At 42.3% G+C, this 23,064-nt stretch overlaps 1 protein-coding gene across 1 annotated transcript in view; it reads left to right on the top strand.

The window, feature by feature from the left end:
- SFMBT2 (Scm like with four mbt domains 2) overlaps nt 1-23,064 on the top strand; it is a 208,357-nt gene that overhangs the window by 3,511 nt on the left and 181,782 nt on the right. The window contains exon 2 of the mRNA XM_060159924.1: nt 16,255-16,406. Within this exon, the coding sequence (XP_060015907.1) occupies nt 16,307-16,406 (100 nt within the window). The 5' untranslated portion in view covers nt 16,255-16,306. The remainder of the gene's footprint in view (nt 1-16,254; nt 16,407-23,064) is intronic.

The raw sequence follows: 23,064 nt of genomic DNA, 5'->3' as shown, positions 1-23,064 counted from the left end.
CGCCCCGACTCCGGAGAGTTTGGTCCCCGCGCCGCATTTTGTCGGTTCCAGCGGCGCAGCCGCGGCGGATCCGAGCCCACTGGTGGGAAACTGCCTCCGACGCGGGCAGACCCTGCCTGAATCCAGATCCATCGCCGCCGCTCTCTACCTTCCCTCACCCTTCCACCCTTGCACCGTAGCGGAGGGACCCGGGGGACCGATTGGCGTGTCTGTACCAAGCAAATGGACGCAGGTTTCACCAGGTCGGAGAAAAAGCGAAAACGGGCTCAAATTCGGCCCCGTTTCCTGGGAAGTCTTTGGGGGTGGGGAGCGAGGTGGAGCGGGTAGGTGGGGGGGAGGGGAGAGGCCTTGGTGGTCAGATAGAATCGCTGGCTAGGCTGTCCTTTGAGATAGGAAGTCTGCTACTTTCTCCGTTCGAAGCATTAAATTTGCACACACTCTGCTTCCTCCTTTCCATAAATAAGTAGTCTCAGATTTTTATCTTAGTTCATTGCTGGGACCCTGCCGCTGCCTGGAAGGTGGCCGGGGTGGGCGGGGGACCATACACCCGTGCGCACCAGAAACCCTCCAGTCCCCTACCCAAGCTGTGCGCAGAACCCATTCCAGGGCCAGTGGAAACCACTGCCCAGTGGCAGGGCGATTCAGCAGCCCTTACCCCAGAGAAGAGTTCCATCAGCCAATCTGTCTTGATGTGTGTTGTTCTAGAAGTGCTAGCTGAGACCTGCAGGGGTGACAAAGGAGTATTTCCCCTTTCCCATTAGGTTACCCACATCTTGAACCTCAAACGAGCCATCTGCTGGGACATGAATTTCATTAATGATGGGAGTAATTGATCAGAGAGGGCTTTTCCTCTTCATGTTTTCTTGCAGAAATTGTGGACTAAGTTTTTGGGAAACCTTGCTGGTTTCCCCAAACCAGCTTTATGATAACTAGCTTTATGATTCTTGACTTAAAAAAAAAAAAAAGCTGGAAGCAGAAGAGGGACCTGAAGAAAGGGGAAAACCATGGTGATTTTTTTCCCTTTTCTCTTTATAGTAAGACTTTCCTTTGCTGTCCTGGGAGTGCTGTTGGGTCATCAGATCCCATTTTGCCCACTCTAGTTGAGGAGGCCTTTTCCACCTTTCTCTCTGTGCCATTGTCCCCAAAGGACTTGCCAAATCTGGGCAAAAATACTGGGTGATGGAAACATTGCTCTGAGCAGTAAGTGAATGAGACTTCCCTTGAGTTGATAGAGGGTGCTTTTGGGATCAGAGAAGCACATGTAGTGAAAATGCAGAAGATTTCAAAGTAAAAGAGTTCTTTTTTAAAAAGTAATTTGAACAAAAATAGTCTACTGTGGAAGTTGAATTACCTCCAGTTCTAGTATTAGATACCATTTCTTTCTTAGTATTTCACTATTTTTGGAACTTTTGGAGTTCCCGTAACAGTGTAGAGGCCATAAAGGAGAACTTGTAAAAGGTTCTTGTCCCCAAAAGAAACTAGGACCATAGTTCAAGACACATTCAGTGTTTTTTTTTCTGACTGTTCTTACGTCGACATTGCCCTAGTAGTAACTTACTGTTCCCATTCTACAAGTAAGAAAAACTGGTTAGGGAAATGATACTTGTCATGACAAACCATCTGTGCATTTGTAGTGGTGACCCGTGATCTGACAGCTCTGTTTTGTAAGGAAGATTCCTGACAGAGGAGGAGATGGCAGAATCAGGAGGAAGCCTGGCTTCTAGTTTCAGCGATGCTTCCATCTGGCTGTATGACCTTGGACCAGTTACTGGATGTCATCTTTCTGAGCCTCCACTTCCGTATCTACAAAATAGGTGCTTTGGACTGGAATCTCACTCAGAGATCCCCATGGTTCTATTTGGGGAAAAAAAAAAAAAGATCTGTGTTCAACACATCTATGCAGACCTGCTCAAGTGATTCATCTTTCAGACTCTTGTCCGGAAGGTAGGGTGGAAACATTACTGGCCATCATTACAGAGGATGTCTTTGAACGCAGGTCACTGTGCAGAAGTAACGTGGTTATTGTTAAGGGATGCAAGTTCCACACGGGGTCATGATTTCACTTGTGCTCTGGAAAAGGAGAGGTGTAGAGAAAATTGAGGCACACCACTCTAGCCTTCACATATAATCCCAATAATGGCGGGGCCTGGGCCAGGTCATAAAGAATACAGGCCATAAAGAAAAACCTGATTTGAGTTTGCTCTAATAATTCCTAGGACTAGAAGGGGCCGTTCCAAATAGCCCTCTCTACCCCGCCTGCCCAGACAGGGTGTGTGCTTGGACCTTATTCAATTATATTCATAGTGCGGGTGGATGGCTGCAGCCTCCAGGTAACCCAGCCAGTGAAAGAATCAGATCTGACCCTCCATTTTCCATTCCTGCCCTTCAGGCTGGGCCACTGGGCAAGTACTTCCTCTCTTTGTAAGACTGACAATGTCCTGGGACATTCTTAGAAAACTTGATCTTGTTGGCTAAACCAAGTGTTGGCTGTTTGGAGGTCCGTGTAAATAAACAAGGTGTTTATAGACAGGACAGTGTATTGTAAATAAGGGAAGATACTTGCGGTCTAAGAGGGAATGTTATATGATTTATATAAAGTTATCAAATAAAATTCTTAAAGGATTGGTTTTGCATGATCAGTACAGCAGTGTGCTGATTAAAAGTTGCCACCATCCTACTCCCCATCTGGTTAGCCCGTAGAGAATTTTAAAACGTGCTAATTCTTCACTATACATTGATAGTTAGGGTCCTTCATGTTACCGTAAGATGATACTTACTACTCTAAAGGTTTTGCTCTCTTGTCGTGTAGGTTTCTATTCTTGTGATAAGATAGATGTCTTTGACACTGATTTAAAGAAAGAATCCATTGTGCTTTTGGTTTCATTCTTTTTGATTTTCTTAAAAACAAAAGTGACACATTTTGGTAGATGCCTTGCATTTGGTGAATTCTGAAGTGTCAGCGAGTGGCAAAGAGCTTCAGCAGTTGTGACTACAAAGGAGGGGTTTGGAGCGGGTGGGACGGGGGAAGGTGGGACAGATTTGCATCCTGTGCTATTTTTCCCCCTGCAGTTGTATTGGCTGAGAAAAGACACCTTATAAGGTTATTTAAGCATCCTTTCTCATAAATTTGGCAAGTTGTTGTTTTTTTTCTGTTTCATTCAAAACTGAATTATGAACTCAATCACTTTCAGCTACAATACGAGCATCTGAAATTCCAAGCGCAAGTTCCTACGAAGTCTCATGCAAAAGATAATTCAAACAGATGCTCACTGAAAAAACACACATTTGGATTTGAAAGGGTTGTGGGATTACTCTGATTTGGAATTATCTGTTTACTCAGACTAATATTAAAAAAAATAGTAACTACTTATTTAAGCATCTACTATTTGCCAGCCACTCTTCGAATTGTTTGTATTTGTATATCCTCGATTTCATGAGTGTTGTCACCTCCATTTTGCACATGGGGAGATGGAAAGGGAGCCTGAGTCATTTGCTAGCAAGTCCGAGCAAGAGAGAGAGTGAGGATTTGAATCCTAGTCTTAAACTGTCTTGAAACTGTGTGTATTGATTATCTGCTATGTGTGAGACACAGCCTAGCAATTTAAGTACAATAGCTTATTTAATCATTATAGGTGAGTGCTGGTATCTTTATCGGTAATTTATTGAGGCTTTGGGGAGGTTATACAGGGCCACACAAATAGGTTTGTTTTTTTAAAATATTTTATTGAAACAGTAAGACTAGAGCATTTTCCTTTTGCATTCAGTTCAGACAGTCATGGGAGAACAGAGCTTAAGTCACTGTTTTTAAATTGTGAAGTGAAATTACGCGGTGTTCCTGGGTTGGGAAAGAATGTTGTTCATAGTCACGTGATTTGACCATTAAAGCTTTGGAAAGTGTTGAATTTCTGAAACTTCATCTTGATTTAAAAAATAATTGGGAATTCCCTGGTGGTCCAGTGGTTAGGACTCGGTGCTTTCCCTGCCGTGGCCTGGGTTCAATTTCTGGTCAGGGAACTAAGGTCCCACAAGCCACGTGGCGCGGCCAAAATAAAAAAATTGGCTTTAATATAAGTCTGCTTTCTTCCCCCCTCCTCTCTGAAAGACACTACCCACTAATGAGGGTGAGAATAAGTTTAAAAATGTAGAAGTAGTGGAGAGTTGAAATCAGACAGCATGGAAAGCTGGGGAAGGAAGTATGAATTTTCCCTTCTAAGTAGTATTGGCCACTCGTGAGCACAGTCTCCTAGATTCTACTGAAGTTCTTGATGTTTTATTGGATTATTTTCTTCTGTGGTATGAAACTGAAGATAAAACCCCAAAGCTGTTCTCCCTGGGACGTCTAGGTCAACTCTGCTTCTCTTTGCTCCTGGGTCATCAGCTCCTTGCAGGCTCCTCCAGGGGTGAGTTGACGTCACACTTGAAGCTGACAGCTCAAAGCCAGCTCCACTTACCCTATGTGAGTGGAAGTTGATTTCACTTCCTTAAAAGTCAAGTTCTGCCAACTCAAAGTAGCTGGATTTTCATAGAAAGTGGCTTTGGCATTATTTTAGAAAGTGCCCTAAAGATGGTGTGAATACACTATGGCCAGATGGTTAGAATGAACCAGTCTTGGGAATTTAGAAACCCCAGTTCTGGTTCAGAGCTTTTCATGTGACCTTGGTCCAGTGGGTAAGACTCTGCTTCCACTGCAGGGGCCGCGGGTTCGATCCCTGGTCTGGGAACTACAAGATCCTGCATGTCTCTCGGCCAATAACAACAACAACAACAAAAAGAGTGGAGTGGTAGGAAAATCTAGGGGGGTGGAGGGGAAAGCACAGTGCCACAATTCCGGTCGGATTCCTCTGGTGTTTGCGTACATTTCTGTAGGGAAGACACTGCCTTTCTAAGGGCAGGGAAGTGGACAAGGGCAGCCTTAGAATGAAGGTACGGGGGGGGGGGGCTGTGGGGGGAGGTGAGGGTTTATCTGGAGAGAGTTAACCTGTGTCGTTGTGAACTGGAGGACAGAGGTCTTGAAGATGATGTTAAGAGATCCAGAGTGCAGATGTTTACTGTTCCAGGCATCCCACTTGTTTTCTTAATTAACATCATGGTTGATATTAACTCACTAGGTTAAAGTTCATCTGTTTCTAATCATAGTTATTATTATTATTTTTTTTTTGCGGTACGCGGGCCTCTCACTGTTGTGGCCTCTCCCGTTGCGGAGCACAGGCTCCGGACGCGCAGGCTCAGCGGCCATGGCTCACGGGCACAGCCGCTCCGCGGCACGTGGGATCTTCCCGGACCGGGGCACGAACCCGTGTCCCCTGCGTCGGCAGGCGGACTCTCAACCACTGCGCCACCAGGGAAGCCCCATAGTTATCCTTTCATAATGCATCATCTTTTATTTGTAAACATACACACCACAGATGTAAAATCACTACCCCAACCTCTAGCTGTTTGTTGCAGGCTAATGGTTGGACGCTGTTTTGCTCGTTTTGCCCAGATCGATTTGCTAAGATTTCCACTGACCAGTCAGCCTGATTTTGGTCCTTTTTGAATGCTGCAGACCTCATCCTGCATATTTTGTCTTTGTCCATCTTATTCTCAGTTCTCAGCCTTAATTTTCCACGTGGCCTAATTAAGAAGAGGCTTTTTAAAGCCCCAGAAGATAAAAAGATGTGTGTTGGAGAGACTTACCTCCCAGGTTTTTTGATTTTTGTTTTTTTGTGTTGTGGGGGCTGATTTTTCAGATATTTATCCAGTGGCAGGTGACAGGGAGAGGGCTCTTCTAGCTGAGTAGAGTTCTGGGAGGGGTCTGTCAGCCAGGCCCAGAGTCTTCCAAGCAGCATTCGCCTCAGTGTGCTAATGAAACAGAAAAGAAAGTTATGCAGAACATAGCTGATGATGCTTCATACTGAAGCTGACAATTACCCAGATCCTTCAGGGCCACACGCCTAATGGATTGAACCCCTGCCAGATGTGCTCCCCTGATTTCAGGGAAGGAGATGTGAACAGCTGGAAGCCATCATTTATTTATTTACTTTTTGTTGGCGTAGAGTTGTTTTACAATGTTGTGTTAGTTTTTACTGTACAGCAAAGTGGAGTTCCCTGTGCTATAGAGCAGGTTCTTATACCTATTTTATACGTATTCGGGTATATATGTCAATCCCTGTCTCCCAGTTCATCCCACCCCCCGGATGCCATCATTTTAATAAAGGCTGATGGTTATGGAGCAACCTGTTTTTCTCTGCTCCCTTCTACCTTGGTCTCCAGCAGTCCACGGCACTGTTACTAAAAACAGCCAACTCTGGAATCAAACCTACCAGCCCTGGTTGTCTGTGTTTTTTGATGTTCTGCTTGGAGGCCAGAGAGTGGCTCAGTGGTAACAGAATGTTTGGAGCCTTGAGTTTGGGTCCTTGTCATTTATTGTCTTTAAAACTTTAACTTAAATATGCTTTATTCTTCCCAGCCAGCTTCAAAATGCAGACTTCCCTCTTCCCCTTTTCATCCCTGCACTGTGAACTAGAGCGGCTTTGGGCAGTGTAGCAGATTGCACACTTTGAGTAGCCAGCTGGGCATTGGGGACCCGACCCCCGCTCTTTTACAAAAGCTTTTGAGATCCAGTTTAGACCATGGTGACTGTTTCCTTTTTTGAGCCTTTATTCCATTGGAGCGGATGCTATATTGTTCTCTCCTACTACATACACTTTTAACCAGGAAGGTCTGGGAAAACCCAGATTTCCTGAAATGTTTGAGTGGGAGGGGAGACTTTAGGAGGCTTCTAGAACAGTCTCTGTGTTTTGCAGATGAAAACAGTGTTGCTTGTTGTTGCAGTTAAAAAGGCCAAGAGTACATTCTGCTAAGTGATGGTTACATTATGGGGTAAAACCAGATCTTCTGCAGTCTTCGGTAGGGTTTGTTACCTTTCCCAAGTTCTTTATAACCAAAGTAAATGAGGGTGTTTTTCTTGACTTTGCATAATGATTTGCAGTTGGATGGGCTCCACTTACTACTATCTTATTATTTACTACCTTCTTACTCTTGTACATTTCCTTTCTGCATTTAAATGATATCACTGATACCATGTGATTGGTGCCCAGTTTTATGCATACGTAGCTATGGCTTAAAGTCAGCACCTGAAATGCTCTTCAGTTCTTTTAGGAATCCTCAGCTCCGTTGCAGAACCCTGCAGGCCGTGGTGACTCTCTGGCCGCATCCTTCAGAGGTGGGCTTGCAGAGTCCTGATCGGTACTCTTCATCGTCGGTGTCTTAGTTGATGGCAGGATGACCGCGTGGTAGCCCCAAAGCATCACTGCTCTGCGTCTGTCTTGCTCGAAGTCATCTGATTCATAAAAATCCCCTCAGAAAATTAGATACTGATGATTAGATGTTATCTATGCATGTCTAGCTTACAGAAGGGTCCTTTGTAAGGTTTCTTTACTTCTTGAGTTCTCATGACTGTGCATACAACACATGGGCTAGCTTCCCTAAAATGACTCATGCACACGTGTGTGATGTGAGATGCAATTCTCCTGGAGAATATGAGGTTACTTAGCTTTGTTACAGCCTTGAATCTCTGCTCGAATTCATTCCTCTTAATATTTGTAGGTGACGGGGAAATTCTATGTTTGGAGTTTGTCCAAGATGTTAGCACTAAATGTCTGCGTTAATTCTGAAACATCATGCTTCTTTGATAAGGTCCCACAGCCAGGCTCTTCTGTGTCAGGTACTTCATGTCAGTCATAAGCTAACCTAAGGTTGGTGTTTACCTCTGTGGCTTGGAAGTAAATTTCTGGTGTAAGAAACCTGTATCACTACCTTGATGCAAAGACTGATTTATAGTAGATTTAACTGGGCCTTTCAAGGCCTCCGCCGTCTTGACAGTAAATAAGTAGTGAATCATACATAAATAATTGATAGGTAAATAGTTAATAAATAAGTAAATGAACTTCCAGGATGGGGCACAGCTCGTCTGCAGTTGGATTAGGTGTTCTCTTCTCTCGAGCGAGTAACTTGGAAGGCTCATTTTCTCATTTTTCTCATGCCCGCTTCTGAACGACCGATTTTGCTCCGTCTGGAGTGATACACTTGACGTTTGGTTGGGAGGTTAAGAGGTGACAGTTAAAACCATGAATCAGAGGACACAATTTGCTATTGTGGGAATCTGTAGGCCACCGCCAGCCCTGGTATTTCTTCCTCAACCTCCTCGTATCCCCTACATCTCTTATTTCCTAGGACGGAGGTATGAATCGGGATGTGAAAACTTAGCATTTCTTATGCTGGGGCAGCAGTTTGCGTCAGATTTCAATCTATTTAGAGTGAAAACCCGATGAAAACCAATTGCAAAATGGCCAGGAGATTGTGGTCCTAATCAAGGTAAATCAAGCTCTGAGCATATGGTAGATGGCAAAATTCCATGAACCTTGCGCCCCAGAGAATCAGTTCGTCTCCCTTGATGATGGAATCGGGAAGGCCTGTCTCTTCTGAGAGAGGCTGTGTTGGCTGGTGAGAGTGGGGAGAGCTGGGCTTCATCCTGCATTGTTAACAGAGTGATCTGCGTGACAGGGTGCGTGTAAAGAGAAGGGAGCCTTCCTTGATAAGTGCCTGGGCGCTTAACCCCTCTTTGCATCTTCAGAGCCATTTACAAATATGGGACTTGCAGATACTCTGATTCCAGGCTGTTATTTGCATGTTGCTTCTTAGGGAAATGGAAGCAGTGATTTTCAGAGATCAGGTTTTGGTCACAACGTGGGTTTTGCATCCTTCCGAATCCTCTGAGATTTTCCATTTTGATGGAAATGTTTGCAAAGGTCTTAGCTCAGATTAGGTGTCCTGTGCTCATTTTGAAATTCCTGGAGTGTGAAATGAGGCAGTTTTCTCTGTGATTTAGACATGCTAGATTTCCAAGGGCAGCTAGAATATGTCTGGAATTCCATAAGCTTTTAGTTTAGGCCTTCACTTTTAATTTTCAGTTTGGGGAAGAGTCTCTCTTCAGAGTCACATAAAAAACAAAACAACTGCACACATTTTTTTCCCGTTTCTGAGTAGCAAGCTTGAAATTGTAAGCATGTTCATCGGTAGGAAAATTGCCCGTTCCTCGAACTAGTTTAAGGCAGGTCCCTTTGAAAGGACTGGATAATTGGGTAACTGAAAAGAAATGCGACATTTCTTTTATTGCTATTATAATAATGCTCACTGGAGTGAGTCCTTCTGAGTAGTACGCCTTTGGACCTTGCCTTTCAATGAATGGAGAGAAGAATGATTTCTAATGCTAAGGTATCTTCATTAATCCAATGTAAAGTTTCACTTTTTCACCTGAACTTTGAGAATTTTGGTTTCAAAGTCTAGTTGTACAATGATATTTTAACATGTATCACGTCTAATAAAGAAATCAAGGAGAAAAATGGGGTACTAGCACTAGCTTAGGGAAAGGAGAAAATTTATTGACACACGTCTGGAGATCTGAAATTGGGGCTGCACAGCTTTTTAGTGTTGTGGATTTAGGAGGGAGATCTTGTTTCTCAGAGCCTACACTGCAGGGAAGGAAATGACTGTGTTTCTGAGATGTTCCCTTCTAAACCAGTGTCAGGAGGCGGGAGACCCCCTCCCAGCCCTCGTGTTAGCATATGGGAGAATCCTCTTCTGTGTAATTTGACCAACCTAAGAGCAAAGACTCAAAGACACATTGGGGTTTCCTTTGGGAAGGATGCAGCTGGGTCTCTGTGCAGTGGTTCCCAAGGTGTACAGTCTTCACCCCTGCGCACTGAGATGTCAGTCAGCCTTTTCATTCCCCACTCATAAACGTGAGAAACCACAAAGTATTACCAGACTTCTGAGGTAGGCAGCTAATATAAAACAGTAGAGACCAAAACTAACCAAGGGAGAAAAATACCTGCTCTTACAAAGGAGAGAAGAAACATCTTACAAAAAAAAATCATGAATGGTCTCAGGGATATAATAGAAGATTTTACATCTATGGAACAAGGTAGGATGGAAAAAGGGAATATTCAAAGAGTTAAAAAGAGCCTCTTGAAATTAGATTGTAAAACTCCATAGAAGAGCTAGAAGAGGAATTCAAGGAAATACCCTAGATGGTAGATTAAAGAGTAAAGGGGCATAAAAGGGAAAATGAGGGAGATTAATGAGATTCAACATTGGAATGAATATTAGAATGAAAGAACAGAGAAAACGGAGGGGAGGAAATTGGCAGTAATTCCGGGAAATATCCTGGAACTGAAGACTAGTTTCCAATCTTGAAGGAAGTCATTCAGAGCCCCCAAGCCACAAGCAGATCACCATTTGGTACCTCACTGTGAAATTTCAGAACATCAGAGGATCTGGTCGTTAGGATGGGACCAGACTTCTCAACAGTGGAAGCTAGAAGACAATGTGGGGAACCCTCAGAATTCTAAGAGAGGATGTTTTCCAGTTTAGGATTTTTAACTGACATCTAGGTGATTACAATGTTGTGTTAGTTTCAGGTGTACAGCAAAGCGATTCATATATATATTTATATATATTTGAAGATTCTTTTCCATTATAGATTATCACAGGATATTGACTATAGTTCCCTGTGCTATACAGTAGGTCCTTGTGGTTTATCTATTTTGTATATAGTAGTGTGTATCTGTTAATCCCAAACGCCTAATTTATCTCTCCCCCTGCTTCCCTTTTGATAACCGTAAGTTTTTTTTCTATGTCTGTGAGTCTGTTTCTGTTTTGTAAATAAGTTCATTTGCATCGTTTTTTAAAATTGCACATATAAGTGATATCATATGATATTTTCCTTTCTCTTCCTGACTTACTTCATATAGTATGATAGTCACTGGGTCCATTCATGTTGCTGCAAATGGCATAATTTCATTTTCTTTTTTGTGGCTGAGTAGTATTCCATTGTATATATGTACCACATCTCCATTATCCATTCATCTGTCCATGGACATTTAGGCTGCTTCAACATTGGGGTGCATGTATCTTTTCCAAATTAGAGTTTTGTCTTTTCCAGATATATGCTTGAGGAGTGGGATGGCTGGATCATATGGTAAAGAATATTTTTTACCCACCTAAACTATGGGTTAAAACGTGAGAACAGGTTAAAGACATTTTTATGCAAGACTGCACATGTTTCTACTAAATCTTTTCTTAGGAACCTTTTGAAGAATGTGCTACAGGAAAAGGTGGGAGAAAACCAAGTGAGGAAGACCTGGGACACAGAATAAGAGGAGAATCTCATAAAAGAAGTGAAGCAAGATCTCAGGATAACACCTGCTACCAGGCATAGAAGGCAGTTAGTCTAGATTAGAGCAGAACAGAAAGCCTTGGTAGAAATTACTTCAAGATGAAATTAAGAAAATACCTATATATCTCAGTTTATCGAGAGATTTAGACAGTGAATGGAAAAATTGGCTTTGAAAGGGTGAAAAGTATGTAGAAAGCTAAGGTCATGGAAGAAACAAGGCCATCATTAACTCCAGGGAAAACTTGGGTGAGAAAGGAAAAGTAATCATAGTACACCACATGGATCTGCTGTAATGTCTTTTTAGAGCCATAGTAATGGGATCATACCTATTAGGAGGATGTGTATATATATATGTATACACACACACACATATATATGAAAAGAGAGAGAGAGGTGATGTGAGTGGTAGAGTATCACCTGGTAAAGACAAAAACTGAACAATTAATAAGTAAGCTGTTATTCAGAGATGAGATGAATGCCAAAACAATCCGCTAATAGAGTTGGAAGTGATTGCCTCAAGGAGGAGAAGGGCAGGAGACTGCTGTTTCTTTTTTTTGGGGGGGGAGGGGTATATCATGTACAAGCCTTGTAGAATATTTGGCTTTTGAAATTATATGCAGACATAACTGATATAAAAAATCATCTGCTAGTCTATTATATCTCAATAAAGCTGGGGAAAATATCTGCTAGGAATGAGGGACCTAACACAAAGAGTTCCTAGAGATGATGTGATCCAATCTCCTCTCGACTCTTGAGAAAACTGAGGCTGGGAAAAAGAATTTGTCCAGATACATTGCTGCACGAAGAGAATGGATCTGCCATGAACAATCAACACAATAAGTTCTTGGTACTGTAATTCTTGTCGAACTTTTACGGACAACAAGCTCACCTGACTTCAGGCAGATGGTAAAGCAAATCTTGACTTTGCAAAACAATGGCATTCAGAGAACAGGTATTCTATAAGGAAAATGATTTATAATGCAAAACTAATGCACGTTATTTAATGCAAAACCATTTCTACAAAACCCAACCTTCCTCTCCCCACATTTAAATGACTGCAGAAATATTATGTTCTCTACTGTACTTAGGATAGATACATTTTGATGAGGAACTATTTTTCTCTCTCTAAACAACCCAGGCAAAAACCTTCCTTTAATAAAGCAGTGGTTCTTAGGATGTGGTCCTTGGACCAGCAGCAGTCAGCATCACCTGATTAGAGGTACCAGATGACTAGGCATTATCCCAGATCTACTGAAGCAGAAGCTCTGGGCAGGGGGCCCAGCAGTCTGAGTTGTGATACGCCCCCCCCCCCCGACCCAGGAGATTCTGCTCTTCCTTAAATTTTGAGAACCACTGAATAGTCGATGACATTAAAGGCAATGCTGACCCCCGACTTCTTTAGAAGTTAGGCTCATGGGGGTGAGTCCCTGCTGCGTGGGGATCCTTTTTCATTTCCTACAGACCTCATTCTCCTCGAGGTTTAAGCACCTTGGTCAGAACTTAATGTGAACTGTGACTTTTCCGGGGGTGGTAGTGCAGAATAAACCAGAGGCAGCCTTTGGCATCATTGATGAAAAACTTAGAGAACACTCTGAGTTCTAGAGTACAATCCAAGCATCCTAATGACAAGCTTATTACAAAGGGGCGTGGTCCTTCTCGGGTGTATTTGTTGAGATCTGGGATTGGCTGTGTATCAGGGACCCTCAGATAGAGCCGTGCAAACAGGATAGAAGCTTATTTCTCTTGAAGTAATCGTCTGCAGCTGATGGCAGAACCAAGCTCTGCCATCCGTGGGGCCTTTCTCTGCGTGATCTCAGGTGGCTCTGGGGGTGACTGGTAAAGGCCCACCCCTCCTCCAAAGCGTGTGACCTTCTGGTTGAACTCATTCGCTCCGCAAACTTCCCACTGGCCAGAACAGAGTGGTGCGACCACATGCAACTTCGAGGATGGCCCGGCAGTGTTTATTTTGGTTAACTAGTTAGTCCTCCCTGCACACAAAGGAGGAAATGGAAATTTGGGGTGGGAGATGCTTAACAGCCTCTGGTGCACGGTCATTTTTACCTGTATGCAGGTTCTGGTACATTCTGTGCACAGTAGAATGCCGTGTGATGATCAAGCCATGAGTCTGGGTTCCCAGGACGTGCAAAACCTTTGTCACCCCTTTATAAACCTACCTTAAATGGCCCCAAGTTCAGTGATTGCTGAACTAAGGATGGGGGAATGTATAAACAGTCATAGTTCCTATTTTGCTGACTTTTCTCAAAATTAAAGGAAAGTTTGGTGCATAGAAACACAGTCTTGTACATGTAAGAATTTCATGGATGGTAAAGATAGGGTATTAAAAACCCAATGGGGTAGGAATGGATTATTAACTGCGGGAGGTGGTCAGCTCAGAACTGCACCGCACAAAGTATTTGAGCATAAACATATGGGGACATAGGTTAAAAATGTAAAACTTGAAACCCTAGGGAAGTTAAACTTCTGGTATCTTACAATGGGGGAGAACATTTTAGGAATACAGTTTTTAGAAGAAATAACGTGAATTATGGATTGGACTAAGTTAAAAAAAACAGCTCACGTTCCGTACATATATCAGAAGGACCCACTAAAGGGAGAATTGGGGAAAATATCTGCAAGAGTTTTGTGGGATAAGATACGTAGAGCTCTTAAAAATCCATAAAAAATACCAACAAAGTTAAAATGTGGGAAGGATGTGAGGTATGTGAGAACGCATAGTACAGTGTTCATAATGGTGAAAAATAAAAAAAACAACTTAATGGCCAGCAGTAGGGGAATGGTAAATAAACAACCTGTTCATATTATAATAAAAGTCATACAATCATTTCAAGTCAGGTTTTCAAAGAATTTTAATGATGTGGGGAAAATGCTTTCTATGTGATGTTTAAATGGAAAATGAATTAAAATTCTAAATTCCATATGAAGTAAAAAAAAAAAGAAACCCACAGAGAAGCTATCAGGAGGAGATACTATAAAAATAAAAGAGATTATCCCTGGGTGTTAGAATTACAAGTGATTTTACTTTGTTCCTTTGTAATTTTATTTTGCAAGGCTTCTAAAGAGAGTACAAAGTTGTGTACCTTTTTTGGGAAGGCAAAAAGTAAACATTGCCAAGGAAGCGAACGGTGACGTGTCATTTGCCAAAATAAATACATTTTTGCAACCTGGGGGTAGACAGAGCCTTGCCACTTGCCCTTACAGAATAATGTGGGGTTTTGGTATTTCTGTCGTTGCTTTTGACTTCTATTTAAAATGATGGGTCTGGTGCATTTAAATTGATCTTATTTTATAGTCACCGATTACCTTTTTATAGTATCTAGTTAGAGGCGGATGGATAGAGTTGAATCAATAGGAATCTTAAAAACTTGAAAAAAGTAAACTTTTTTCCTCCTTTAATAAGGGCTTGACTGATTTACTAATAGGTTTATAGATTTTTCCTTGAAGAAAAACTTTCTGCCTGGTTACATTTTGAGGTGACATGATTTTCTTGAATTTGTAAATGAATGAAAAAAGCAATAATAGTATAACATAACTTAGCTGCTAAGACTATTTCTCTTTTGAAATTGATGAAAACCAGCACATTCACTGAAAGCCTACTACATTAGGAAGATTGTGATGAAAGATTTGTGGAATATTATGGAGAAACTGCTCAGTCTCCTTTTGAAGTTCCTTAGGTTTTAAAATTCCTATTTTCTCTTTTAACTAGCTCGCTGTACTACAACCTTCAAGAGAGCCAAGAATTGGTGATGATTTAGGACATGTTCCAAACTCAAATACAATAAACTCCTGCCTGCTTAGGCAGTGGTCTAGCTGTTCACTATGGAAGCTGCTAGCCACATATGGCTTTAAAATAGATATATAATGGAATATTACTCAGCCATGAAAAAGAATGATATTTTGCTATTTGCAACAACATGGGTGGACCTGGAGGGTATTATGCTTAGTGAAGTATGTCAGACAGAGAAAGACAAATACTGTATGTTATCACTTATATATGGAATCTAAAAAAATATAATAGACAAAGTGATATAACAAAACAGAAGGAGATTAACAGATGTAGAGAACAAACCAGTGGTTTCCAGTGGGGAGAGGGGATGGGGTAGGGGATTAAGAGCTACAGACTACTATGTAGTAATTTCTCAGTTTTGGTCTTAATCATGGGATGCCCTACCAGTTGGCACGTTTCTGTTTTTAGTCTGTTTCCATTCAGCCTCCCCTTGTCTGTCCATCTGTCTGGCATGCAGCTGCCCAGATGATTTTTCTGAAACAAATCTGATCATTTCCCTTCCTGGAATGAAACCCTGCAGTGCCTACTCCCACCTGCAGAGTGAAATGCAGGAATCAGGTCCTTATTTTGGCAAACCAGTCCTGAGTGGCTGACCCTTGGTAATGACTGTGTCTGGGTATTTCACGGGCTGTGATGTACACAAACTAGATCATAGGGTTCGGTGAGAACCGGCTATAATTTTACCCGTTTTCTCACTCACTCTATCAGAATGTAAGTGTGAAATAGCCATGTTACTACAGGAAAAGTCCAGTTGGTCAAAAAGCACGTTATTTGCAAGCATTGATTCTTTAACTGGTTTTGGTAACGAATCACCTGTGAGACCGCGGACACCTTACCTGTGTGTGGGGATGCTGGGGTGGGGGCGTGTTCCTGCTTCACAGCATCCAACGAGAGAGGAGGGAGAAGCAGGGTGGTGGAGTGTCTTGCCAGCGCTGCCAAGGTAGATTGGAGGTTGGCACATCGATTCTATTTATTGGTGAAAAAGTGTCCATCTTAGGGGTGATGATGACCTGTAGAAAGTGGATGCTTCTGTGCCGTGACCTTGTTGACGGTGTGTAGATATGTGCTCTTTAGTCTTCAGTCCTGGTATTTTCTGTTACATGACATTGCATTTTGCCTGTTGTCATGAGGTGGCAGCAGCCCTGATGGGACACCGTTATTTTTGGAGAGTTGAAAAACGAGTGAATACAATGACAGTGCCCTGATTTCTGTTGTTGCTGGTTGCCCTTAGGTAACTCTTCCTTCAGGATGAATTAAGAGAGGACGATCCATAGTTGTTAAGAATGGAGAACAGTGTGTCAGCTTCTAGCATGCGGGACCCTTCGTCTTCACCCTTGGAAAAACATCAGAGCTCAGCTGACCGCAACGGAGATCTTGATTCAGGTGCGATTTTGTTTTCTAAATGCATTTGGCCTTTTGACGTCTTGACCAATATCTTCCTGAAAATGTTTAGAAAATATTGGGGCAGCGTTCTAGACCTCACATACTGCCTGTTCCTGGGATTTGTGGGCACGTTTATAAGCATATAGCAGCTCGAAAGTTATGCAAAATTTGGTTAGAAATACTGGGCACAGTGGGCTACATTATAGTGAGGTGACCCATCACTTCAAAAACTCAATGGCTTTATGATCCTGCAATCCCACTCCTGGCTATATATCCGGACAAAACTATAATTCGAAAAGATACATGCACCCTAATGTTCACAGCAGCACTACTTACAATTGCCAAGATGTGGAAGCAACCTAAATGTCCATTGACAGATGAATGGGTAAAGGAAATGTGTTACAAATATACAGTGGAATATTACTCAGCCATAAAAAAGAATGAAATAATGCCATTTGCAGCAACATGGGTGGACCTGAAGATTATCATACTAAGTAAAGTAAGTCAGAGAAAAACAAATATCATATGATATCACTTGTATGTAGCATTAAAAATAGTACAAATGAACTTATTTACAAAATAGAAACACTCAAAGACACAGAAAACAAACTTGTGGTTACCAAAGGGGAAAGAGGGGGAGGGATAAATTAGGAGTTTGGGATTAACAGATACACACTACTATATATAAAACAGATAAACAACAAGGACCTACTCTATAGCACAGAGAACTATATTCAGTATCCTGTAATAAACCATAATGGAAAAGAATCTGAAAAAGAATATATATATGTATAACGGAGTCACTTTGCTGTACAGCAGAAACTAACACAACATTGTAAATCAACTATACTCCAATAAAAAGAAAAAAACTCCATGGCTTAATGCAGTAAATGTTTATAAACGGTTCACACTGTTGGAGCACAGTCAGTGGATGCTCTGTCCCACGAGTCATTCCACACCCTCTTATAGGGCTGCCATCTCAACATGGTGCTTCAAGGTTTGTCCCTGTAGGGGATGAGCAGGGCTGCAGGGTCTTGAATCAGCAATTAAATACTCTAGCACAGAAGAGGCTTTTGCTCAGAACCTCTTGACCAGAATCAGTTGCGTGTTTCTTTTTTTTTTTTAACATCTTTATTGGAATATAATTGTTTTACAGTGTTGTGTTATTTTCTGCTGTATAACAAAGTAAATCAGCTATATGCATACGTATATCCCCATATCCCCTCTCTCTTGCGTCTCCCTCCCACTCTCCTTATCCCACCCCCTAGGTGGTCACAAAGCACCGAGCTGATCTCCCTGTCCTGTGCCGCTGCTTCCCACTAGCTATCTATTTTACATGTGGTAGTGTATATATGTCAATGTTACTCTCTCACTTCGTCCCAGCTTACCGTTCTCCCTCCCCATGTCCTCAAGTACATTCTCTACATCTGTGTCTTTATTCCTGTCCTGCCCCTAGGTTCATCAGGACCATTTTTTTTTTTTTTAGATTCCATATATATGTGTTAGCATATGGTATTTGTTTTTCTCTTTCTGACTTATTTCACTCTGTACGACAGACTCTAGGTCCATCCACCTCACTACAAATAACTCAATTTTGTTTCTTTTTATGGCTGAGTAATATTCCATTGTATATATGTGCCGCATCTTCTTTATCCATTCATCTGTCGATGGGCACTTAGGTTGCTTTCATGTTCTGGCTATTGTAAATAGTGCTGCAGTGAACATTGTGGTACATAACTCTTTTTGAATTATGGTTTTCTCAGGGTATATGCCCAATAGTGGGATTGCTGGGTCTTAATGGTAGTTGTATTTTTAGTTTTTTAAGGAACCTCCATACTGTTCTCCATAGTGGCTGTATCAATTTACATTCCCACCAACAGTGCAAGAGGGTTCCCTCTTCTCCACACCCTCTCCAGCATTTATTGTTTGTAGTTTTTTTGATGTTGGCCATTCTGACCAGTGTGAGGTGATACTTCACTGTAGTTCTGATTTGTATTTCTCTAATGATTAGTCATGTTGAGTATCTTTTCATGTGTTTGTTGGCAATCTGTATATCTTCTTTAGAGCAACGTCTGTTTAGGTCTTCTGCCCATTTTTGGATGGGTTGTTTGTTTTTTTGATATTGAGCTTCATGAGCTCAATATATTTTGGAGATTAATCCTTTATCAGTTGCTTTATTTGCAAATATTTTCTCCCATTCTGAGGGTTGTCTTTTTGTCTTGTTTATGGTTTCCTTTGCTGTGCAAAAGCTTTTAAGTTTCTTTAGGTCCCATTTGTTTGTTTTTATTTCCATTTCTCTAGGAGGTGGGTCAAAAAGGATCTTGCTGTGATTTATGTCATAGAGTGTTCTGCCTATGTCTTCCTCTAAGAGTTTTATAGTGTCTAGCTTTACATTTAGGTCTGTAATCCATTTTGAGTTTATTTTTGTGTATGGTGTTAGGAAGTGCTCTAATTTCATTCTTTTACATTTAGTTGTCCAGTTTTCCCAGCACCACTTATTGAAGAGACTGTCTTTTCTCCATTGTATACTCTTGCCCCCTTTATCAAAGATAAGGTGACCATATGTGCATGGGTTTATCTCTGGGCTTTCTATCCTGTTCCATTGATCTGTCTTTCTGTTTTTGTGCCAGTACCATACTGTCTTGATTACTGTAGCTTTGTAGCATAGTCTGAAGTCCGGAAGCCTGATTCCTCCAGCTCCGTTTTTCTTTCTCAAGATTGCTTTGGCTATTCGGGCTCTTTTTTGTTTCCATACAGATTGTGAATTTTTTTGTTCTAGTTCTGTGAAAAATGCCATTGGTAGTTTAATAGGGATTGCATTGAATCTGTAGATTGCTTTGGGTAGTATAGTCATTTTCACAATGTTGATTCTTCCAATCCAAGAACATGGTATATATCTCCATCTATTTGTATCATCTTTAATTTCTTTCATTAGTGTCTTATAGTTTTCTGCATACAGGTCTTTTTTCTCCTTAGGTAGGTTTATTCCTAGGTATTTTATTGTTTCTGTTGCAGTGGTAAATGGGAGTGTTTCCTTAATTTCTCTTCCAGATTTTTCATCATTAGTGTATAGGAATGCAAGAGATTTCTGTGCATTAATTTTGTATCCTGCTACTTTACCAAATTCATTGATTAGTTCTACTAGTTTTCTGGTAGCATCTTTGGGATTCTCTATGTACAGTACCATGTCACCTGCAAACAGTGACAGTTTTACTTCTTCTTTTCTTATTTTGATTCCTTTTATTTCCTTTTCTTCTCTGATTGCTGTGGCTAAAAATTCCAAAACTATGTTGAATAATAGTGGTGAGAGTGGGCAACCTTGTCTTGTTCCTGATCTTAGTGGAAATGGTTTCAGTTTTTCACCATTGAGAATGACGTGGGCTGTGGGTTTGTCATATATGGCCTTTATTATGTTGAGGTAAGTTCCCTCTATGCCTACTTTCTGGAGAGTTTTTATCATTAAATGGTGTTGAATTTTGTCGAAAGCTTTTTCTGCATCCATTGAGATGTTTATATGGTTTTTATCCTTCAATTTGTTAATATGGTGTATCACATTGATTGATTTGCGTATATTGAAGAATCCTTGCATTCCTGGGATGAACCCCACTTGATCATGGTGTTTGATCCTTTTAATGTGCTGTTGGGTTCTGTTTGCTAGTATTTTGTTGAGGATTTTTGCATCTATGTTCATCAGTGATATTGGCTTGTAGTTTTCTTTTTTTGTGACATCTCTGTCTGGTTTTTGTATCAGGGTGATGGTGGCCTCGTAGAATGAGTTTGGGAGTGTTCCTCCCTCTGCTATATTTTGGAAGAGTTTGAGAAGGATAGGTGTTAGCTCTTCCCTAAATGTTCGATAGAATTCGCCTGTGAAGCCATCTGGTCCTGGGCTTTTGTTTGTTGGAAGATTTTTAATCAGTTTCAATTTCAGTGCTTGTGATTGGTCTGTTTATGTTTTCTATTTCTTCCTGGTTCAGTCTCAGGAGGTTGTTCTTTTCTAAGAATTTGTCCATTTCTTCCAGGTTGTCCATTTTATTGGCATATAGTTGCTTGTAGTAATGTCCCATGATCCTTTGTATTTCTGCAGTGTCAGTTGTTACTTCTCCTTTTTCTTTCAAATTGGAGAAAGGACAGCCTCTTCCATAAGTGGTGCCGGGAAAACTGGACAGGTGCATGTAAAAGTATGAGATTAGATCACTCCCTAACACCATACACAAAAATAAGCTCAAAAATGGATTAAAGACCTAAATGTAAGGCCAGAAACTATCAAACTCTTAGAGGAAACATAGGCAGAACACTCTATGACATAAATCACCCCAAGATCCTTTTTGACCTACCTCCTAGAGAAACAGAAATAAAAACAAAAATAAACAAATGGGACCTAAAGAAACTTAAAAGCTTTTGCACAGCAAAGGAAACCATAAACAAGACAAAAAGACAACCCTCAGAATGGGAGAAAATATTTGCAAATGAAGCAACTGACAAAGGATTAATCTCCAAAATTTATAAGCAGCTTATGCAGCTCAATAACAAAAAAGCAACCCAATCCAAAAATGGGCAGAAGACCTAAATAGACATTTCTCCAAAGAAGATATACAGACTGCCAACAAACACATGAAAGAATGCTCAACATCATTAATCATTAGAGAAATGCAAATCAAAACTACAATGAGATATAATCTCACACCAGTCAGAATGGCCATCATCAAAAAATCTAGAAACAGTAAATGCTGGGGAGGGTATGAAGAAAAGGGAACACTCTTGCACTGCTGGTGGGAATGTGAATTGGTACAGCCACTATGGAGAACAGTATGAAGGTTCCTTAAAAAACTACAAATAGAACTACCATATGACCCAGCAATCCCACTACTGGGCATATACCCTGAGAAAACCATAATTCAAAAAGAGTCATGTACCAAAATGTTCATTGCAGCTCTATTTACAATAGCCTGGAGATGGAAACAACCTAAGTGTCCATCATCGGATGAATGGATAAAGAAGATGTGGCACATATATACAATGGAATATTACTCAGCCATAAAAAGAAACGAAATTGAGCTATTTGTAATGAGGTGGATGGACCTAGAGTCTGTCATACAGAGTGAAGTAAGTCAGAAAGAGAAAGACAAATACCATATGCTAATACATGTATATGGAATTTAAGAAAAAAAAAATGTCATGAAGAACCTAGGGGTAAGACAGGAATAAAGACACAGACCTACTAGAGAATGTACTTGAGGACATGGGGAGGGGGAAGGGTAAGCTGTGACAAAGCGAGAGAGTAGCATGGACATATATACACTACCAAACGTAAAATAGATAGCTAGTGGGAAGCAGCCGCATAGCACAGGGAGATCAGCTCGGTGGTTTGTGACCACCTAGAGGGGTGGGATAGGGAGGGTGGGAGGGAGGGAGATGCAAGAGGGAAGAGATATGGGAACATATGTATATGTATAACTGATTCACTTTGTTATAAAGCAGAAACTAACACACCATTGTAAAGCAATTATACTCCAATAAAGATGTAAAAATAAATAAATAAATAAATAAAAGAGGAAAGAAGAAAAGAAAAGAAAAAAAGCCTTGGCTATGGGGGCGGAGTTTAGGCAGGGGTGGAACTTAGGCAGGGGCGGGGTTTAGGGTGGGGCTGGACCTATGCGTGTGGGGGTGGCGTTGGAGCATGGGGCGGGGCCTTGGCTCAGGACCCTCAGAGCTGGAAAAGGCCCTGGGGGTGGGGCCTAAGCGGGGCGACTTGGGGCTCGGCCTCCGCTTAGGACCTGTGCGGAAGGGGAGAGGCAGCATGTGGAAAGGAGAGGCTCTGGAGTGTGGGTTGCCTGAGTTTGGAGGTAGGGCCCTGGGCGAGGGTGTGTGGTTGGCGTTTAGGCCCATCGCATTGGAGGGGGTCTCAGGGTGTAGAGGTGGGGCTCTGGGTGGGGGTGTAGGGGTGCGGCAGGAGGGAGGCTCCGAGGGCAGAGGATTAGGCCTGGGAGCCCAATAGGCTCCCCGGTGCCTAAGTGGACACGGAAAGCACTGGCCCCGTTCCCTTCCGTTCCTTCACGGCCCTCCTCCACTGTCTTCCCCAGGGTCTCCCCTGTCGCCGCTGGACCCCTAACCGTGGGTGGGTCCCGCTGGGTGTAGGAGCCCCTCTCCTCCCCCAGCCGCCCCTCAGGGGTGCCGGTCCGGGTTTCCAGCCTTTACTTCTGCTCCCCCTTCCCTCCCTCCCACTCCCTCCGGACCCACGTGGCTGGAGGGGGCCTCGGTGGGCAGAGGCCCGGCATCTCAGCAGGTTCCTGGGGGCCCAAGTGGGCCGGGGAAACCTGGCCACACTCCCTTTTGATCCTCTGCCCTCCCAAGGGTTCCCCAGTTCCCCGCTTCGGGCATGGGATCCCTTCCCCTCCCTCAGCCGCTCTTCGGGGGCGCCAGTCCCGTCCCGCCTCCACTTCTCCTCCCCCTTCACTCGCCCGAGGCCCCACATCCTACCTGGTGACTGAGGGCTCTTCCCGTCCCCTTAGGTGTCCGTGGTCCCGCACTGGTGCCTGGTAGGTGCCCTAGTTGTGAGGAGACGCGAATTCTGCGTCCTCCTAATAGCAATCTTGACTCCACCTCCAGTTGGCGTGTTCCTGCCACTGCAAGGGAGGTGGGGAAAATAAAATTTTCCCCC

This window comes from Lagenorhynchus albirostris, chromosome 1 (genome assembly GCF_949774975.1).
Source record: "Lagenorhynchus albirostris chromosome 1, mLagAlb1.1, whole genome shotgun sequence".
In the NCBI taxonomy this organism is placed as follows: domain Eukaryota; kingdom Metazoa; phylum Chordata; class Mammalia; order Artiodactyla; family Delphinidae; genus Lagenorhynchus; species Lagenorhynchus albirostris.
The sequence above is the reverse complement of the archived record's forward strand: the minus strand, read 5'-3'. Positions and strand labels throughout refer to the sequence as shown.